At 39.5% G+C, this 15,411-nt stretch overlaps 1 protein-coding gene across 2 annotated transcripts in view; it reads right to left on the minus strand.

Moving 5' to 3' along the window:
* LOC128380046 (mediator of RNA polymerase II transcription subunit 13-like) overlaps positions 1-15,411 on the minus strand; it is a 76,146-nt gene that overhangs the window by 19,684 nt on the left and 41,051 nt on the right. For both annotated transcript variants that reach the window (XM_053339721.1, XM_053339720.1), the window contains exons 3-4: positions 11,026-11,110; positions 7,365-7,448 (exon numbers count right to left, since the gene is read on the minus strand). In XM_053339721.1, coding sequence (XP_053195696.1) covers positions 7,365-7,448; positions 11,026-11,110 — 169 coding nt within the window. The remainder of the gene's footprint in view (positions 1-7,364; positions 7,449-11,025; positions 11,111-15,411) is intronic.

The following is a 15,411-nucleotide window of genomic DNA, read 5'->3' on the forward strand; positions in this document are numbered from 1 at the left end:
GATACAGTATAAAATGAAGAGTGAGAGCAGAATGAGAGTGAGAGAAAGAGGAGGTGAATAATTCAGTGCCATGCACTGCAATTGCTGCACACATATCGATGAGATCAGAGTTTTAATGGTTGGCTACTGAGCACAATTTTATGGTGAAATCAATCAGGGAATGTCGAGCAGGCGAAGCACCCACACAGACACATCACGTACTGTCCTCGTGTGAAAAATGTGCATGCGTGTCTATTTCATTTGGCTTCATATAGTACGTGTGTGAGTTAACAACATAGATTCAGTTAAATGTAGGCTATCATATGTGTACAAATGTGCCATTGCATACAAGCATGTGTGTGAGTGTGTGCATGCAGAGGAAGACACAAATGTGTGCACATGAACCCAGTTATTATAACAGCATGTGAATACATATGTGTACATTGCATGCATGTTTGAACTCCACTAACAAGAAATAAGGAAAATGGAATCATTCATGTGACAACATGTGTCTTTTCACCCCGTCACAGCGCTACCAGCCAGCCAGCCAGCCAGCCAGCCAGCCAGCAGGGGCTCTGGTTAATGTCCGACATGCATCATGGACTTGACACACATGCATCTGTGTGTACAATCACATGCACACAACATAACAACTGTTATCTTGGTTGTCGGAATGGCACTCATGTCTAACCCGGAGGGAGAAAAAAAAAGATAAAAACAGAAAATGGCTCTCAAATTAAAGGAGACAGAAAGCAATAAACAGTAAAACAACTGTGTGCAAGACACACAATGCTTCTGTTTCCACTGTTGCAGACACTGGGAGCCGATGTGATAACTGCGTATTGTGTTTAGATCATTACAATCATGAGCAGACATGATCAAATTTTCTTTCAAATCTCCTCAATCTGTGTGTTAAATTTGCCACCACAGTTATGAGATATCTTCAGCATTCTAGCAGCATGACCTTTCCTACACAATCTGAACACATCTCTTGGAAACACCACTGCTCTGGTATACATTAACTGATATACAGGATGTTTATCCTCATGTAGGCTCTTGCATGTACACAGATGCTCCAAAAGTCCTTCAACTGCACTTACACAATAACTTTAATTCATTCAAACAAATCGTGCCAATCTACCCAACATGCATAATATGCTCCATCTAATGCAGGTGTGTGTATATGCTCCTGCATTCACACTTTATACATGCATACACACCACTATTAACACGAACATAAGGGGGATGCAGTCAGCTTGATGTATTATTCAGTGGCCCCCTGTGGGTGGCTTTAGCCAGTGCTGCTATCACAATGTTTGTGCTCAAACACTGTTCCAACTACTTATATGGATTCACAATGAAAAGGTGCCATGATCAAGGACACAAAGTGCATATACTCATTGCCCTTTCGATAGGCACACGATACAGGAAAAGGAGTATTTTGCAATTGAAATTAGATTTACTGTTAATCATTAGAAATTGTAGAAGAAGACTTTGGATACTTTGTCATCGGGCTATTCCCACACAAATGCTGCCAAGTGGAAAAGCCTGAGTCCCAAACCTCAGTGCCAACATCAGTGCCAGCTACCACTGGCTTTTTACCTTCATATCTGTGGTCCTAATTAAAAAAGAGGAAAAGGATATGTTAATAGGCTGTTGCTGTGATGTATCATCTTCCTCTCTATTGATTTAAGTGTCTTTTTTTCCTCTCCTTTATCTCTCTCTCTCTCTCTCTCTCTCTCTCTCTCTCTCTCTCTCTCTCTCTCTCTCTCTCTCTCTCTCTCTCTCTCTCTCTCTCTCTCTCTCTCTCTCTCTCTCTCTCTCTCTCTCTCTCTCTCTCTCTCTCTCTCACTCTCACTCTCACTCTCACTCTCTCACTCTCTCTCACTCTAAGTGTGCTTACCTGGTAATATTAGAAATCTGGGGGATAGCTCATCACATGCTCTCTGCTTTTTGTCCCAGGGGAGGCCCATTACACATGTAGAACAACATGTTTCAAAGGGTAAAATGCAAACAGTTCAGAAAACCAAATATTTAACAAGGGTTCTCATGAATTAAACCATGGCTCTCCTGAACTGTTGTCTTGAAAAAAAAACAGCTTTTCATTACATTGTTAATTGTAACAAACAAATCAGATATTGTCTCATTTTTCTCCAGCACATTACTGGTATGCTTTTATGAGTCACAGTGAATGTAGTCAATGAGCCACTGCATAAACCTGAGCTGCTGTATTTAAATACAGTGGTTTCTCTATAAAAGCCTTTTCACTCCTGATGGACTGTAGCACATTTGTATGATAATGACATACACAGTTACAGTAATAGTCAATGACTGCGGAAGTGGTGGTATGGTTTCTATTGTTATGTTTTTCCAACAGACACATGCTGTCTGTTTCAATGTGGATTTACACAGACAGGTTTTGATGTGGATCCTTTGAAAGAAAAATATGCTGCAACTATAAAGACAGATTCAACTCTCTACCTGAAACCCACCTTGTCTGGAATTCAAGGAATTCCAGAAAGACCTGCATTGCAGTGTGGTCTTAATGGATCAGACCAAAAAAAAATACTTAAGTGCCTTAGTCAGGTAAATAATGAATAGTTTTTCAGTTTTAAAATGAAATGCACGAAGAAGTAGGAAGAGTTCTTTCATTGATGTAATTTCTTGTCCTAAACATACTCTAAAAGCAGAAGCGGTCTTTCCCCAAAAAAACAGGCAACAGACAAGCAATGAGTAGAAGAATAAAGCAGATGTATTCTTCTTCATGGTGCTAGATTCCTCTTTTCTGAATTAAAACGCTCTAATGCAAAGCCCTTGACTTTTATTGGGTGTTTTCCACAAGTAGTATTTTGTCAGTCCACCAATCCAACTTTCATTGACTGTTTTAACCTCATTCATCTAGTCTGCTTATCAGTCTGCAGGTTTACATCAATCACCCACTCAAGGGGCCATTTTCATTGTGAGTGACCTTAAATCAGCTGGTCCCTGAGTCAACTAATGAGAGATCATAAGAAAAGACCAGACACAATTTACCCATCAAATATTTCGAATTTTCATGCCAGTAACGATATTTATTTGATGATCTTTTTTTTAATTACCATACAGACAAATCCCAGATAAGCCTGTATTTAACCATGTTGTACAAAACACATCACATTGTTTTGAACGAAGATGCTAAATGAGGTAGAGGAATATGTTTCTATCTCTCTGTGCTACTGGGAGTTGTAGTTTTGTTGAGGGAAAGCCCTTGAAAGTGCCAGGAGAACAATTTATACCAGTATGAACAAAATTAGGTCAGTGGGCAGTTTTTTCTTTTAAATTTTTATTTTACTAGTTCTTGATATCTCATCTTGTTTCTCTGATGTTTAAAATTACTTTTTATTGAATTTATACTTGAGTACAAGCCCCTTGGCTTCCTTCCTCACTTGCATATATCCATTTAGTTTTGAAATTACATGACATCTTATTGCTCAAACAAATGAACAATAAACACATTCCTGGCATTGATAAATATATCATTCTAATGTGAGATGCAGCCTTGGTGCTTTGAATGTAGGAATATGAAAGGCAAAGGAACAGGGGTGAGAAAAAAGGGGATGTTTAAATATATATATTCTTTTTTTTTTCTTTTTCCCGGAGATTCCCGTGACCTTGGGATGTGGCCTAACACCAAGTGTCTGTTGCCTAGGAGATGGCTAATATCTCAATGTCAATGGTCCCTGGAGAGGAGAGGAGACGCGAGGAGAGGCGAGGAGAGGAGAGGAGAGGAGAGGAGAGGAGAGGAAAGGAGAGGAGAGGAGAGGAGAGGAGAGGAGAGGAGAGGAGAGGAGAGGAGAGGAGAGGAGAGGAGAGAGTAGCTTAAACAGGCAACACAACTTGTTTCTGTTTCATGGTCAAGTACCAGAGGACATCTCTGTTATGCTGTGAAATATGAACATTATTTATGCATGAGTGTACAGCCATTAATGCAAATGAAAGCCCCAAGATTAACAAATATACTGTGTACTGTACTTGGCATGCATAGAATTGACTGAACTAATGAGAGGGACAGACTCCAATACATCCATTCAGCCGTCTATAGTAATGATTAATTTACGACCCCCCACCTTCTCTGATCCCCATCACCCCACTACACACACTGAGCCTCCTCCCTGTCCTCTGTATCCATGTAACTCTCTCTTTCTCTCGCTCCCCTCAGCGTCTGATGCAATCCATTGCCAACCCAGAGTGCTTTCCTCCCATTCAGACACAAAGAGAGCAGGAGTGTTGGGGTGGGTGGGTGGGGGTGGGGGGATTGGGAATTTTCTTCTGGATGTGCCATTCCTCTTCATGCCCTGGGGACACATATGAGATAAACACCAGATAAGCCTGACAAAGGCAGCAGTGCCAAGACACAGGGGTTGGCACGAGTGAGGGGACATGGCATGGATATTAGCACTGAAGCGCCCCCTGTTGGGGATAAAAGGCGCAGTATGGAAGAGCAGAAGAGACAAAGAAGCTGGTTACAGCTGAGGCAGGAGGTCAGAGTATGCCCAACTGAGCAATGCTCCCTTGTGACATGAATACACTGATGGCTAGAGATCTGCAGGAGGTTCCTCAGTCTCACACTGTCAATTGTGGGGCAACACTGCTATTCTGGGAACGAATGATGCCGATGATGTGTGTGTATGTGTGCATGCATGTGTGTGTCTGCGTTTTTGGCAACACATGTTTGCATGTGTGCTGGAAGCTAGCAGTGGAGAAATGTGGAAAGAAAAAGCGTCACAGTTCACTTACACAACGTGACACATGCAGCAGTGGCAGAGCACAAGTATGACATGTATGACTAGTGCAGACATCGACATAAGATTTCTATTTGTTTATGTCTGAGGGTTCAATAATATTTCACTTCTCTCTTTCTGTCTCTCCTTCCAGGATGTTCAATAATTCACAGACAGCACAAGTCAGGGTTGGCTCAGCAGGGGGCGTGCCAGCTGACAACATATTCATATAGAGCTGTCAAAATGAAGAGGAATTACATGATGTACAAAAGAGAGGCACACACACAGTCGCATGTAAATCTCTGCACACAACCAAACACTGAGTGTCATCTCAGAAAGAGAATCTCCATATTCAACATATGTTTTCATGAATACAGTATCTTTACACAGTATCAACAACAACAATAGCACAGTGTCTTCACACATTCGTACTCTCTACTCAACACTTTTCTTGAAACACTCTTCTTTACTTTTCCTCACCATGGGTCTCTCTTGTTTCCTCCTCAGTTTCCAACAGCTTTGTTATCAGATCTTCCATTACTTTTCTATTTGGTAGCTTGTAATGTTATATTTGGTGGTAACAATTGTTTTGGTCATTATTCTCTTTTAAGTAAACTCAAAGTCGTTCTAATGGGATAAAACTTCCACTTGTCAAACAAGATGATGTACCCAATAAATAAACACAGAGATACAAAGAGAATCAGTGAAATGTCAAAATCTCTGCAAAAAACAAACAAAACAAAAAAGCCCAGAAAGAAAAAAATATTCATATTAATTGGAGAGGCCAATGAGACAGTAAGATAGTAACATACAGTATGTAGTAACATAGAGGCTGTATTAGCCAATGTTATTGCAGATGTCTCAGTTTGTCTATAAAATGTCAGATAATGGTGAATATAGTGGATAACTGTTTCCCAAAGCCCAGGATGATGTCCTTTTGTTTTGACCAACACCCGATAACCCAAAACTATTTTGTTTGCTACAATAGAAGACTAAATAAACCAGACAATATTCACATTTGAAAGGCTGGAAACAAAGAATTAGACTTTTTTTTTAATTACTCAAAACCACTAATCAATTATCAAACAGTGGGCGATTAATTTTATGTCGATCAACTAATTGTTGTGGCTCTATCAACAATGAACACAAAATTTATGAGCATAAATATGAATGCAAATTATATTTCATACCATGGTTGACAAATTTCAAGAAAAAAAAAGTGTCGGACCAGCATGAGCCACAAGAACAGCTTCAACGCTCATAAAGTTGTTATCAAGCTGTTCCCGAACGCTATTGGAAGACATTCCTGAAAACGATATTCCCTCACATGGTGTTTAAATGGTCATGGAGGAGTCACTCTGTGTCTCTACAGATTTCTACAGATGTTCAATTGGGTTGACATCTGGTGACTGTGAAGGCCATAGAAAATTCCACTCTCATCAAACCATTCAGTGAGCACTTGTGCCCTGTATGGAAGCATGTCCTGTACCAATCATTTATTCAGATTTAATTTGTCCTTGTTATGTACAGTATATTGCAACATGAGGTTAAAAATAATCGCAATAACATCAGGGTTGCCAGAAGTGTTTCTCTGAATACCATATGTATGAAATGCAAGTGACACATACTTTGCTGAGATGTCACACAGCGTGACTCACTGAAGGACTTCAACCTGCTCTGAACAGCTAAACCTGAGTTTGCTACAGCACATCTCAGCAGACTGCACCTGTGTCAGCAACTTTCTAGATTGCGGGTTTCCGGTGAATCTCTTAATTTGCAACACATTTGAATGAAAATGCAATTTACAGCTTTCTGCTTCAAAAGCTACAAAGTAAATAGAAATAAAAGAATGATTTTTGCTGCCTCTAAGCAATATTCAAACAGATTTTCTAAATTGAGTCATTTGACAGCTAAGTGTTTTTCCTTGAAGCCATTCACTCAAATATATTTAAGCAGTGCTATGTTAGAGGTGTAAGGAATGCGTCATTCTCACAGGCAGGAGAAGCTGAAGTGGGTGGATTGAGCTGTGGGAGGGGGACTTTAATGGCTAAAGCAACAAGTTCTGTCATCACACCCAACCCTCTTTTTACTCTGTTTCAGTCTGTCTCTCACATCGCTGTTCTCTCACGTACACAGTTATACAGCCTGACACCGTCACACACACACACACACCCGCCCAAAGCCATGAGAGCTCAACTAAGCTTGGCTCTCACCTCTTGCCACCATTCACTGTCCTGGTTTATAATAGTGTCACACCATGAGCCAGCAGTTGGAGCATCAAGGAGAAGAGAGTTCAGTCAGGATGCCTATCTTTTACATGCTCTGGTGTATAGTTATCAGTCAAACCATCTGTCACTGCCATCTTTCACACTGGCTCACACATAATTGTCTGAGCACCAATTAAGACATAAACTGGTCACATCTAACCAATGGTACGGTGACATACCTTCATTGTCAGCCTATTAAATGTTAATGTTTTTTTAAATATGTTTTTTACTTCTCTGCTTTAAGTGCTTTCATGGTACCGTCATTTACGTGTACTGTAATCTCTCACAGCCAAACACTAAGACACAAAGGTACAGCTGCTAAATATCCTGAAGTGTGTGAATTGGACATTCGACTTACCTGTTGCCCAAAGACTTTTCTTCCAGTTCATATGGCTTGAAGAACCACTTTCCAGTCCTCACAAATCCTTTATCCATCAAACATCTGCAGCAGTAAAGAGAAGCAGAGAGAAAAGAAAGTAAGTCATTAATTAGACATTAAAAAGAACCTGAAACACCATATAAGAAATATGTACCACATTTCTATGTATGTATGTAAGTTTTTGTGATGTTCAGACAGGTTTCGACTTAATCATGATTTTTTAAGTTGTAGCTTATGGTGTAGAATTTTTCTTTCTCAAGTAGTCATTGTCATTAACAATGGCAGCTTCAATAATAGCAGTTTATGGCCTTGATATGGATTTCTTAACTTATATGACTATAAATAGAAACCATGAGTTAAATCCATAAAACAATATTAGTCAAATAAAATATTTTGTTTTCTTTAAATAAAATCTTGATTCTTGATTGTGTGCTGAATTTAGAAACAACTGAAAATCAGATATAATTAATAATATAATAGAGACCCTGCTTGTTTTATAATTTTACTTTATTACTTAAAAGCTGCAGCTCTCACTATCCTGCAGCAACATGAGGAAAGTCTAAGATATAATTCCAGGTTCCACTAACCTACTTTCCACATAGTGGTGCACACTTTTACACATGGCTTTCCAAAATCTTTACTTTCATCAGACCCAAAATGTAATTATATCAAACAGTTCATGCTCCCCATTTGGCTATCCGTTCACTTCTTCGCCTCATCTCATACCTCTCACAGACAAAACTCATTGCTCTTGGGTCTTTGACTCATCTGTGTAGGTGCCAGAGAATCGCTTGCTGGATCCTCTGACCCGGGTCAAGGAATTACAACACAATTTGATGGACTCCTTTCCAAGCAGCCAGGCTCTGCTATCCAATGCTTTGCTGCCTCCAGCTCTACCATCTTTGGTGCATTCTTAACGCATTTTCTTATGCAACCACAGTTCCTCTTTTCTCTCTCTCTCTCTCTATCACAGTCTGTGTACATACGAGCCTGTCTGAGTCCTGGTCACTGCTCAGACAGGATCTACAAACCACTGCAGCCCAGTGGGATGGCCAGGAGCCTGAAGGAAACACCAGCCTACAGTATCTTTGCATTGCTTTGAGCCCACACATCTTCATACTACATATAGATTCATGGCGAAACATTAAGACTAAAAGTGAGTTGGTGGACATTGTGTACATTAATTCTGCTTAAGATAAACTGATGCACTTGATCAGTACAGTGGTTTCCCCCAAAAGTTAAAAAACAAGACAGTCTTCAGGTTGAGAGTGTATGCTACTCCAGTAATTAAAGTTAAAAAGTTACTGAACCAATCAAATGTAATTCATGAATTATTTTGATGCTAAAATTGTTAAGGCACATGGGTTACCTGATGCACCACATAGACACTGTGCATCATAGTGACTTAACAGGAGTAAGCAGTGTACTACATATACCCACGGAGCAACTGCTGTGAGTAAATACGGAAGCTAATCCTGAAAATGGCTCAAAAATAGTATTTGAGTCTATTTATTTGCTCAGGTTAAAATCAAACACGAAGAAAATCAACGTGGGCTTATTACCTTGACCTAAATAATATACATGAATAAATATAAAAGAAAAACAAAATCACACTGTTAAAAATCAAAGCTTGATTTTAATAATACTCTAAATGACTTGATAAGAATACTAGTTTAATCAATTTAGACATGAATTAAAATGAACCTCTGCTTGTTAAATGTTTGGTAGATAAATTGTCTGGCTGAGTAAGAGTCAACTTTGCTTCTTCTAACATGTACCTTGTTGTACATTTTTAAACATGACATCACGAGAAGTGTGTTTGTGAGCATATTTGCTTGATTGCCAGGTGTCAATGTGTCTAAGCTATCAAACTTAAATGAGGTGATTTTGGACTCCCACCTCAGCTCCACTACAGGAGGTAGGACCTTGTTACCCAAAAATGATTTTCTGGCCACAGCGACTGTCAAAAATTGAAGTAAACCCTAACTTGGCTCTAATAAAAAACATTATTTTATTTTAGATGTGCCTGTTTTCTCTTCATTTAAGTACATCCTGTGGCAAAGAACTGACAAGTCCACACTGGAAACAAGCATTGCATTTCACTATTATATGCTAAACTCTGAGTATAATAAGGCTTGGAGGATAATTTATGTCCAGTTATAACAAATAATAAAACCCATATGAAAGTCTGCTGCAGTGAGCTCTCTATAAATCTTGATGTGGTTCTGTTGGCAGATGTCTCACTGTCTTAAATCAACAAAACATCTGTAGTGCCTGTCTAACCAATTACCCTGAGACTTAAACCAACCACAAAACCCCTCACCTCCTCACTGTTATTTGCAGTCTTACTGTATGCTGAAAATTTCAAGCTAATGAACCATTCAACAGAGCTCTGACCATCAAAAGCCATACTACTGTAGGTCTGCCAACAGGAACTCAAATCCAGTAACATCTTGTTCATTCTTAGCATGTACTTATTGTAATGTTCCTGTTATTCAAATATTCTTAATTGCTTTATTTATAATTGTTGAAGACCTAGTTAATTCAAATTAATGTTGACTAATTTTTACTTAAAAAAATATAAAAACAATGTGTGCCTGTGACAATGTTTATTTCAAATGTATGACATGAAAGAAAGTATAAGTGAGCCCTACCCCTGTTGAAATAGTGAGCTATAAAAGGAGCTTGAAGGTAATAGGAAGGTTAATTCAGCCTGCCCCCTATGATGATCACTGATGCTTAACTTAATAGAGAGCAAATATGTGCTGCTTCATTTAACAGATGGCTCTGACTCAGAAAGGAGAGCTTTGGCTACTTGAGCAAGTGATTCAGCGCGCAAATTATAATTTCATTAAGGTGAAGCTGCTAGAAGGAAACTGAAGCTGTCTGTCAATATGACTCAAAGTTTTTATCAATATCATTCTTGGTCATTCTTGGAAGAGACAGAGGCAAATTCAGAATGGTCATTTAAATGACTTATAGATGTAAAGATTTATTTATATTATAAAGCAATGAAATCAAATATATATTTATTTTAGCTTAATTATATAATGTTAATCTTTTATCAAGTGAAACAGTAATTATTTTATTAAATTCATGAAAACAGATTTTTCTTATTACCTTATTGTGATAGAGAACATAGTATGAATCTTAAACAAGTAAAAAAAAAGTTAAGTAGTGTTCTTCAAATCTTTTTTCAAATCCATTTGTTTTTTCAATCACTAACTCATTCTGCATACTTTCAGTGAGAGAAAGCATTCAAATATCATAATATTCAGCTCTTTAAGGACACTTAAGCTACAACTTGTTTTCCGTCTGGCATATTCAAGTGATATTGTATATAGTTTTTAAAAATATTGAGATTGATTATGGAAAGTCCATGGTGGGAATGTCTAAAAGTGGATATCTGAAAAGCTGTAAAGTATGTGTAGTAAATGCATTTATAGTTCTGTTATTTTTGCACTGAAGTAAACCACACTGTATGAAAACAGATGTTATATAGTACTTTGTAGAACATGTATTACAATTTATGTAACTTCTCCTATTATATAACATGTTTTCCAATTTTATGTGTGTTATTCACTTCCTGCCTGCGGCCATTGCTATGCAGGTAATGAAGGCTTGTGAATAATGATTTTACCTTTCCAACAAGTTGTGTACAGCCTTGAACAGGAGAGTTCGGCACTCGTAGGACAGCCCACACTCCCAAAGCCCCTCCTCAGCCACTGAAAGAAAGGGGAATAAAAAACAAATCATGAAATTACAAATCTCAATATCATCTCATTCATATAATCAGTTAGGATATTTTCAGCGACAGAGAAACATCTGCACACACCAGCTTGAGGATAATAAACAACACATGATTCAGTGTTGCATGTTTATAGCTGTCAAAACATGCTGTATGTGCTGAGATGAGAAAACCTGAGCATCATTTTAGAAATTGCACTTGAAGTCATGTGCATGTGCATATACGTGTGTGTGTGTGTGTGTGTGTGTGTGTGTGTGTGTGTGTGTGTGTGTGTGTGTATTGTGCGCACAGAGGGTGCTTGGCTGTGCAGCTGTCAGGTTGGCTGCAGCGACAGCCCAGTCAAACCCCATGCAGTTGTCAAGCTCAGTTAGCTAGAGAGCGAGAGTGTGCCTGTATCTGCGGAGGCTGACACACATGCTTGCATGCTCAGGTTTGTACACGCATACGGACTCTCAGCTCAGCCCTTTTTTTGCCTGTGAAATTTTTTAGGGAATGAAGATAAGGTTGGCCAAGCGAGTGTCACTTTGCCCGAGTCTCTGACATGTCAGCAGCCAGTTCACATGCGTGTGCCAAATGTGTTGTGAGCAATTCTCTTGATTTCTTTAACCCCTCGACCCTTCCCCGGCACATGCTCCCATTTCCCTCCTCCCAAAAGAATCACACACATACACACGCACATGCACAGACACACACACAGCGGCCAGTTAACAGTGTTTCTCTTTGTTCTTTGCCATATACCTGCAGGGCTGCTGGAAGAACTGGAGGATTGTGGGTGGGTGTTGTGTTTGCTTATAGGGTGGTGGCAAACAAACCAAGCATCACAGAAATACACAAGAAAAAAGGAATGAAAGACAGAAGCAGATCGCCTGGGGGATGGGTGGCATAAACCCCGGTAGATGTTTTCTCTTTCTCCTCCTTCTTCTCTACCTCGTCCCTGTTTGTTTTTTTTTTCCTTTTTATTGATGTTGTGTATTCCTTTCCCCTTCTCTGTTGCTTTGTTGATATTTCCCTCCTGTTTTTTTTTTTCTTCTTCTTCTTCATACCAGAGTGAATGAAATTTCCTTACTCGCCAGAATTACCCTGTAACCATGGAAACGCTGGCGGTGAGAACATGGCGCCCTGGCATTCAATTTCAACACTGGTCCCTCCCGCCCCTCACCCTCCTCCTTCTCCTCCTTCCTCTGTTCTATTGCTTCCAACACCCCCCCCCCCCCTCTGCCTCTTCCTCCTCCTCCTTCCTCCACCCCCACCCACCCCTCATTTACTCCTGCTTCAGGGCTCAGACAGGAAGCTAGCTCAAGCCAGCTCTTCTACAGAGGAGAGAGATAGAGCGAGCACCATGAGCAGAATGCCAAGTCTCCAGCAAATCCAGCTCATTAGCTCTCACTGTCTCAATATCTCCTCCTCTCTCTCCCTCTCTTAAAAACCCCTAAACTTTTTCCCCGTCCACCAATCCTCCACAACCATCTGCTCCCGACCAACTACACAGCAGGCTCCTGACCCCTATTCACCCCAAAACTGTGTCACTGACTCCTGAACCTCGCAACACTCAAGATCTGAACCATACACCTCACCAGAGCAATAGACTTAAAAGGGACTTTTTTCACATTTGCTTCCTTCTAGCATGTAATGTTGTAGCTCCTTAGACAGCAGCTACAATATATTGACAAATTCCAACAGAGGTTGCTGAACATATTTAGGTACCTGGAAAACATGCAATCCACATTAGATGCTCCTGTTTACATTCTAGCTGCCAAAGAGCCAGCTCAGTGCACCACATCAACACAAGGTGTGACAAATCACTTGCAAGCAAACAAGGTCAGATGTCCACTGAAGCACACACACAGACAACCCCATACAAACATTATACATACAGAGAATGGAGTGTGAAATAAAATGATGATCTGAGATATTAAAGCAGTGGTGCCCCAAAGGGACGTTTGAGGTGTATTGTCGGAGAAAACACCATGAAACTGTCATTTCAGCAACAGTCAGTCAGTAACTGTCATGTTTTGAGTTTTTACTGGCTGTTAATCAGAGGAAGAACATAGATGGCCCAAGGGAAAAGCATGCAGTAGACTCTAAATGCACAGCTAAGTGCAATAGGGCTTTAAAGCATCACTATCCATCATTCATCACAGCCTGAGCTAGAGAAAGCTAACTGCATCATACCTGAAAGATTCTAAAGGGACTGGATGTAATCAACCACTGTCTCAATTAGAATAACCTTAATGCTCATCATTTTTGGTTTTTATTGATTTTCAGTTATAAATAGCAAGATTTAAAAAAAAAAGAAGAAGACAGATTTAAAATACACACACACACACACACATATATATATATATATATATATATATATATATATATATATATATATATATATATATATATATATATATATATATATATACATACATACATACATAGATAATTCACACATTTTAAGTCCCACATTGACCAAAATGTCATGTTTGCTTTTACAGTTAAGAGAGTGAGAGTGAAATTGGGCCAAAATGATAATGTGACAGACAAAATTACTAAAAAATAATAATTTTATGAATAATAACCATCAAACTTGAGGTTCAAATTATGATTTTTTTAAATTTGGTTTTGTAGTTACTGAGCTGCTTTTCAGTTGTTAGTGGTCAAAATAAAAACAAAAGAATGTGATTTTTTTAAGTCTATAGCAGCTCCGTTAGGCTGTACATAGACAGAGCATTGCTTTGAGTTAAATGTTAATGTTAGCTAAAATGCTTACAATATTATCCAAAATCCCGCACTCCTTCACTCATTCACATATAGCTACAGTATAGATAGTAAATTGTTCACTCAATAGTTATCTGCAAATTGATATTTCAAACACCTGATAATCATCATCAGTTGGCATCATTGATGTCAGCTGTAATTTTTAAGTCAATAAAATGCAGCATGCTGAATTGTGGTATTGTTAACATAAGGTAGTGTACATGCCATGAACACACTATTGTTTACAGTGAGTACATTTACACACTCAGATTTCAGACACTCAAATAAAATGATGGAGTGTAGGACTAGGAGTGATTTTTTTATGTATGCTATCATCAACTACAAAGTACAGCTATGGTTAAGGATGTAGGACGTTTTGCAGACATTGTGTCATAAATTAAAGTACTGGACTTGTTGATGGTGCTACATGAGAAGTTGTAGGGAACCACCAAACAGGATATGACATGAAAGTTGAGGCATCTCACTCAGAACCATAAAACTAAGCTAAATATCTTCATCTTGAGAACATGAATGTCTGTGCAACCTTTCATGGTAATTCATCCAACAGTTGTTGAGATATTTTAGTCCGGGCCAAAGTCATTGACTGACCGGCAGATATTACCCTCACTTGCTGCTATGCCTAAAAATACATTTGTTATAGTATGGTTTCTCTCATAATGTCATTACTCTACATGGAGCCATACATAAAACAACGTGTGTGCATGCATGTTTGCCTCAGAAGTATAAACATCTCAGTGTGAGATGAACATCAGGAATCAAATGATCAGAATTATTATGAATGTGTGAATGTGTGTTCATGTTTGTACTTGCAGTGCGTGTGAGTACTGATACCCAGAGTGCTTTTGTGCACATGCAAACTGCAAAACGTGTGAGTACTGTATGAGAGTGTGTACAGTGGCGTAACCTTCATAGAAATGCTTCACACAACCCCCCCCCCCCCCCCCCCCCCCCCCCCCCCCCCATGTCAATGCCACAATGCTCTTAACTGCCGCACCACCCCAAACACAACAAACAAGCAGTGATGGAACTGGGTCGCCACTATCGCTGTATTCCCACCTTTCTTTCTCTCTATCTCATCATCTGTATCTAACCCTATCTTTCCATTCTTTATGCTTCCCCCTCTCTGACTCACTATCCACCTTTTTCCCTGTTTCTCTCTCTCTCTCTCTCTCTCTCTCTCTCTCCTTCTCTCTCCCCCTCTAGTCTCACACCACTAGGGGGAGCGACAACTCGCCATCACAATGCTGTGCTAACAAACACAAAGATGGTATTGATCTAAGAACGAGAGAAGGCGGGAGCTGAGGTGTGACAACACTCTGCTTTGCACACGATGACCTCTCTCCACACATTTCCTGCCTCCTCTCCCTCTCTCTCTCTCTCTCTCACCCCCCCTCTCTCATTTGTTCATTTGTCTTGGATCAATAGCACCAGGAGTCTTGGTGTCCAGTGGTGTCTCTGCAGTGTGCAGGCAATGAAGGTGTGTATATGTGTGTATGTGCATGTGTGTGTGTG

The sequence above is a fragment of the Scomber japonicus genome, chromosome 19 (assembly GCF_027409825.1).
Source record: "Scomber japonicus isolate fScoJap1 chromosome 19, fScoJap1.pri, whole genome shotgun sequence".
Lineage (NCBI taxonomy): Eukaryota > Metazoa > Chordata > Actinopteri > Scombriformes > Scombridae > Scomber > Scomber japonicus.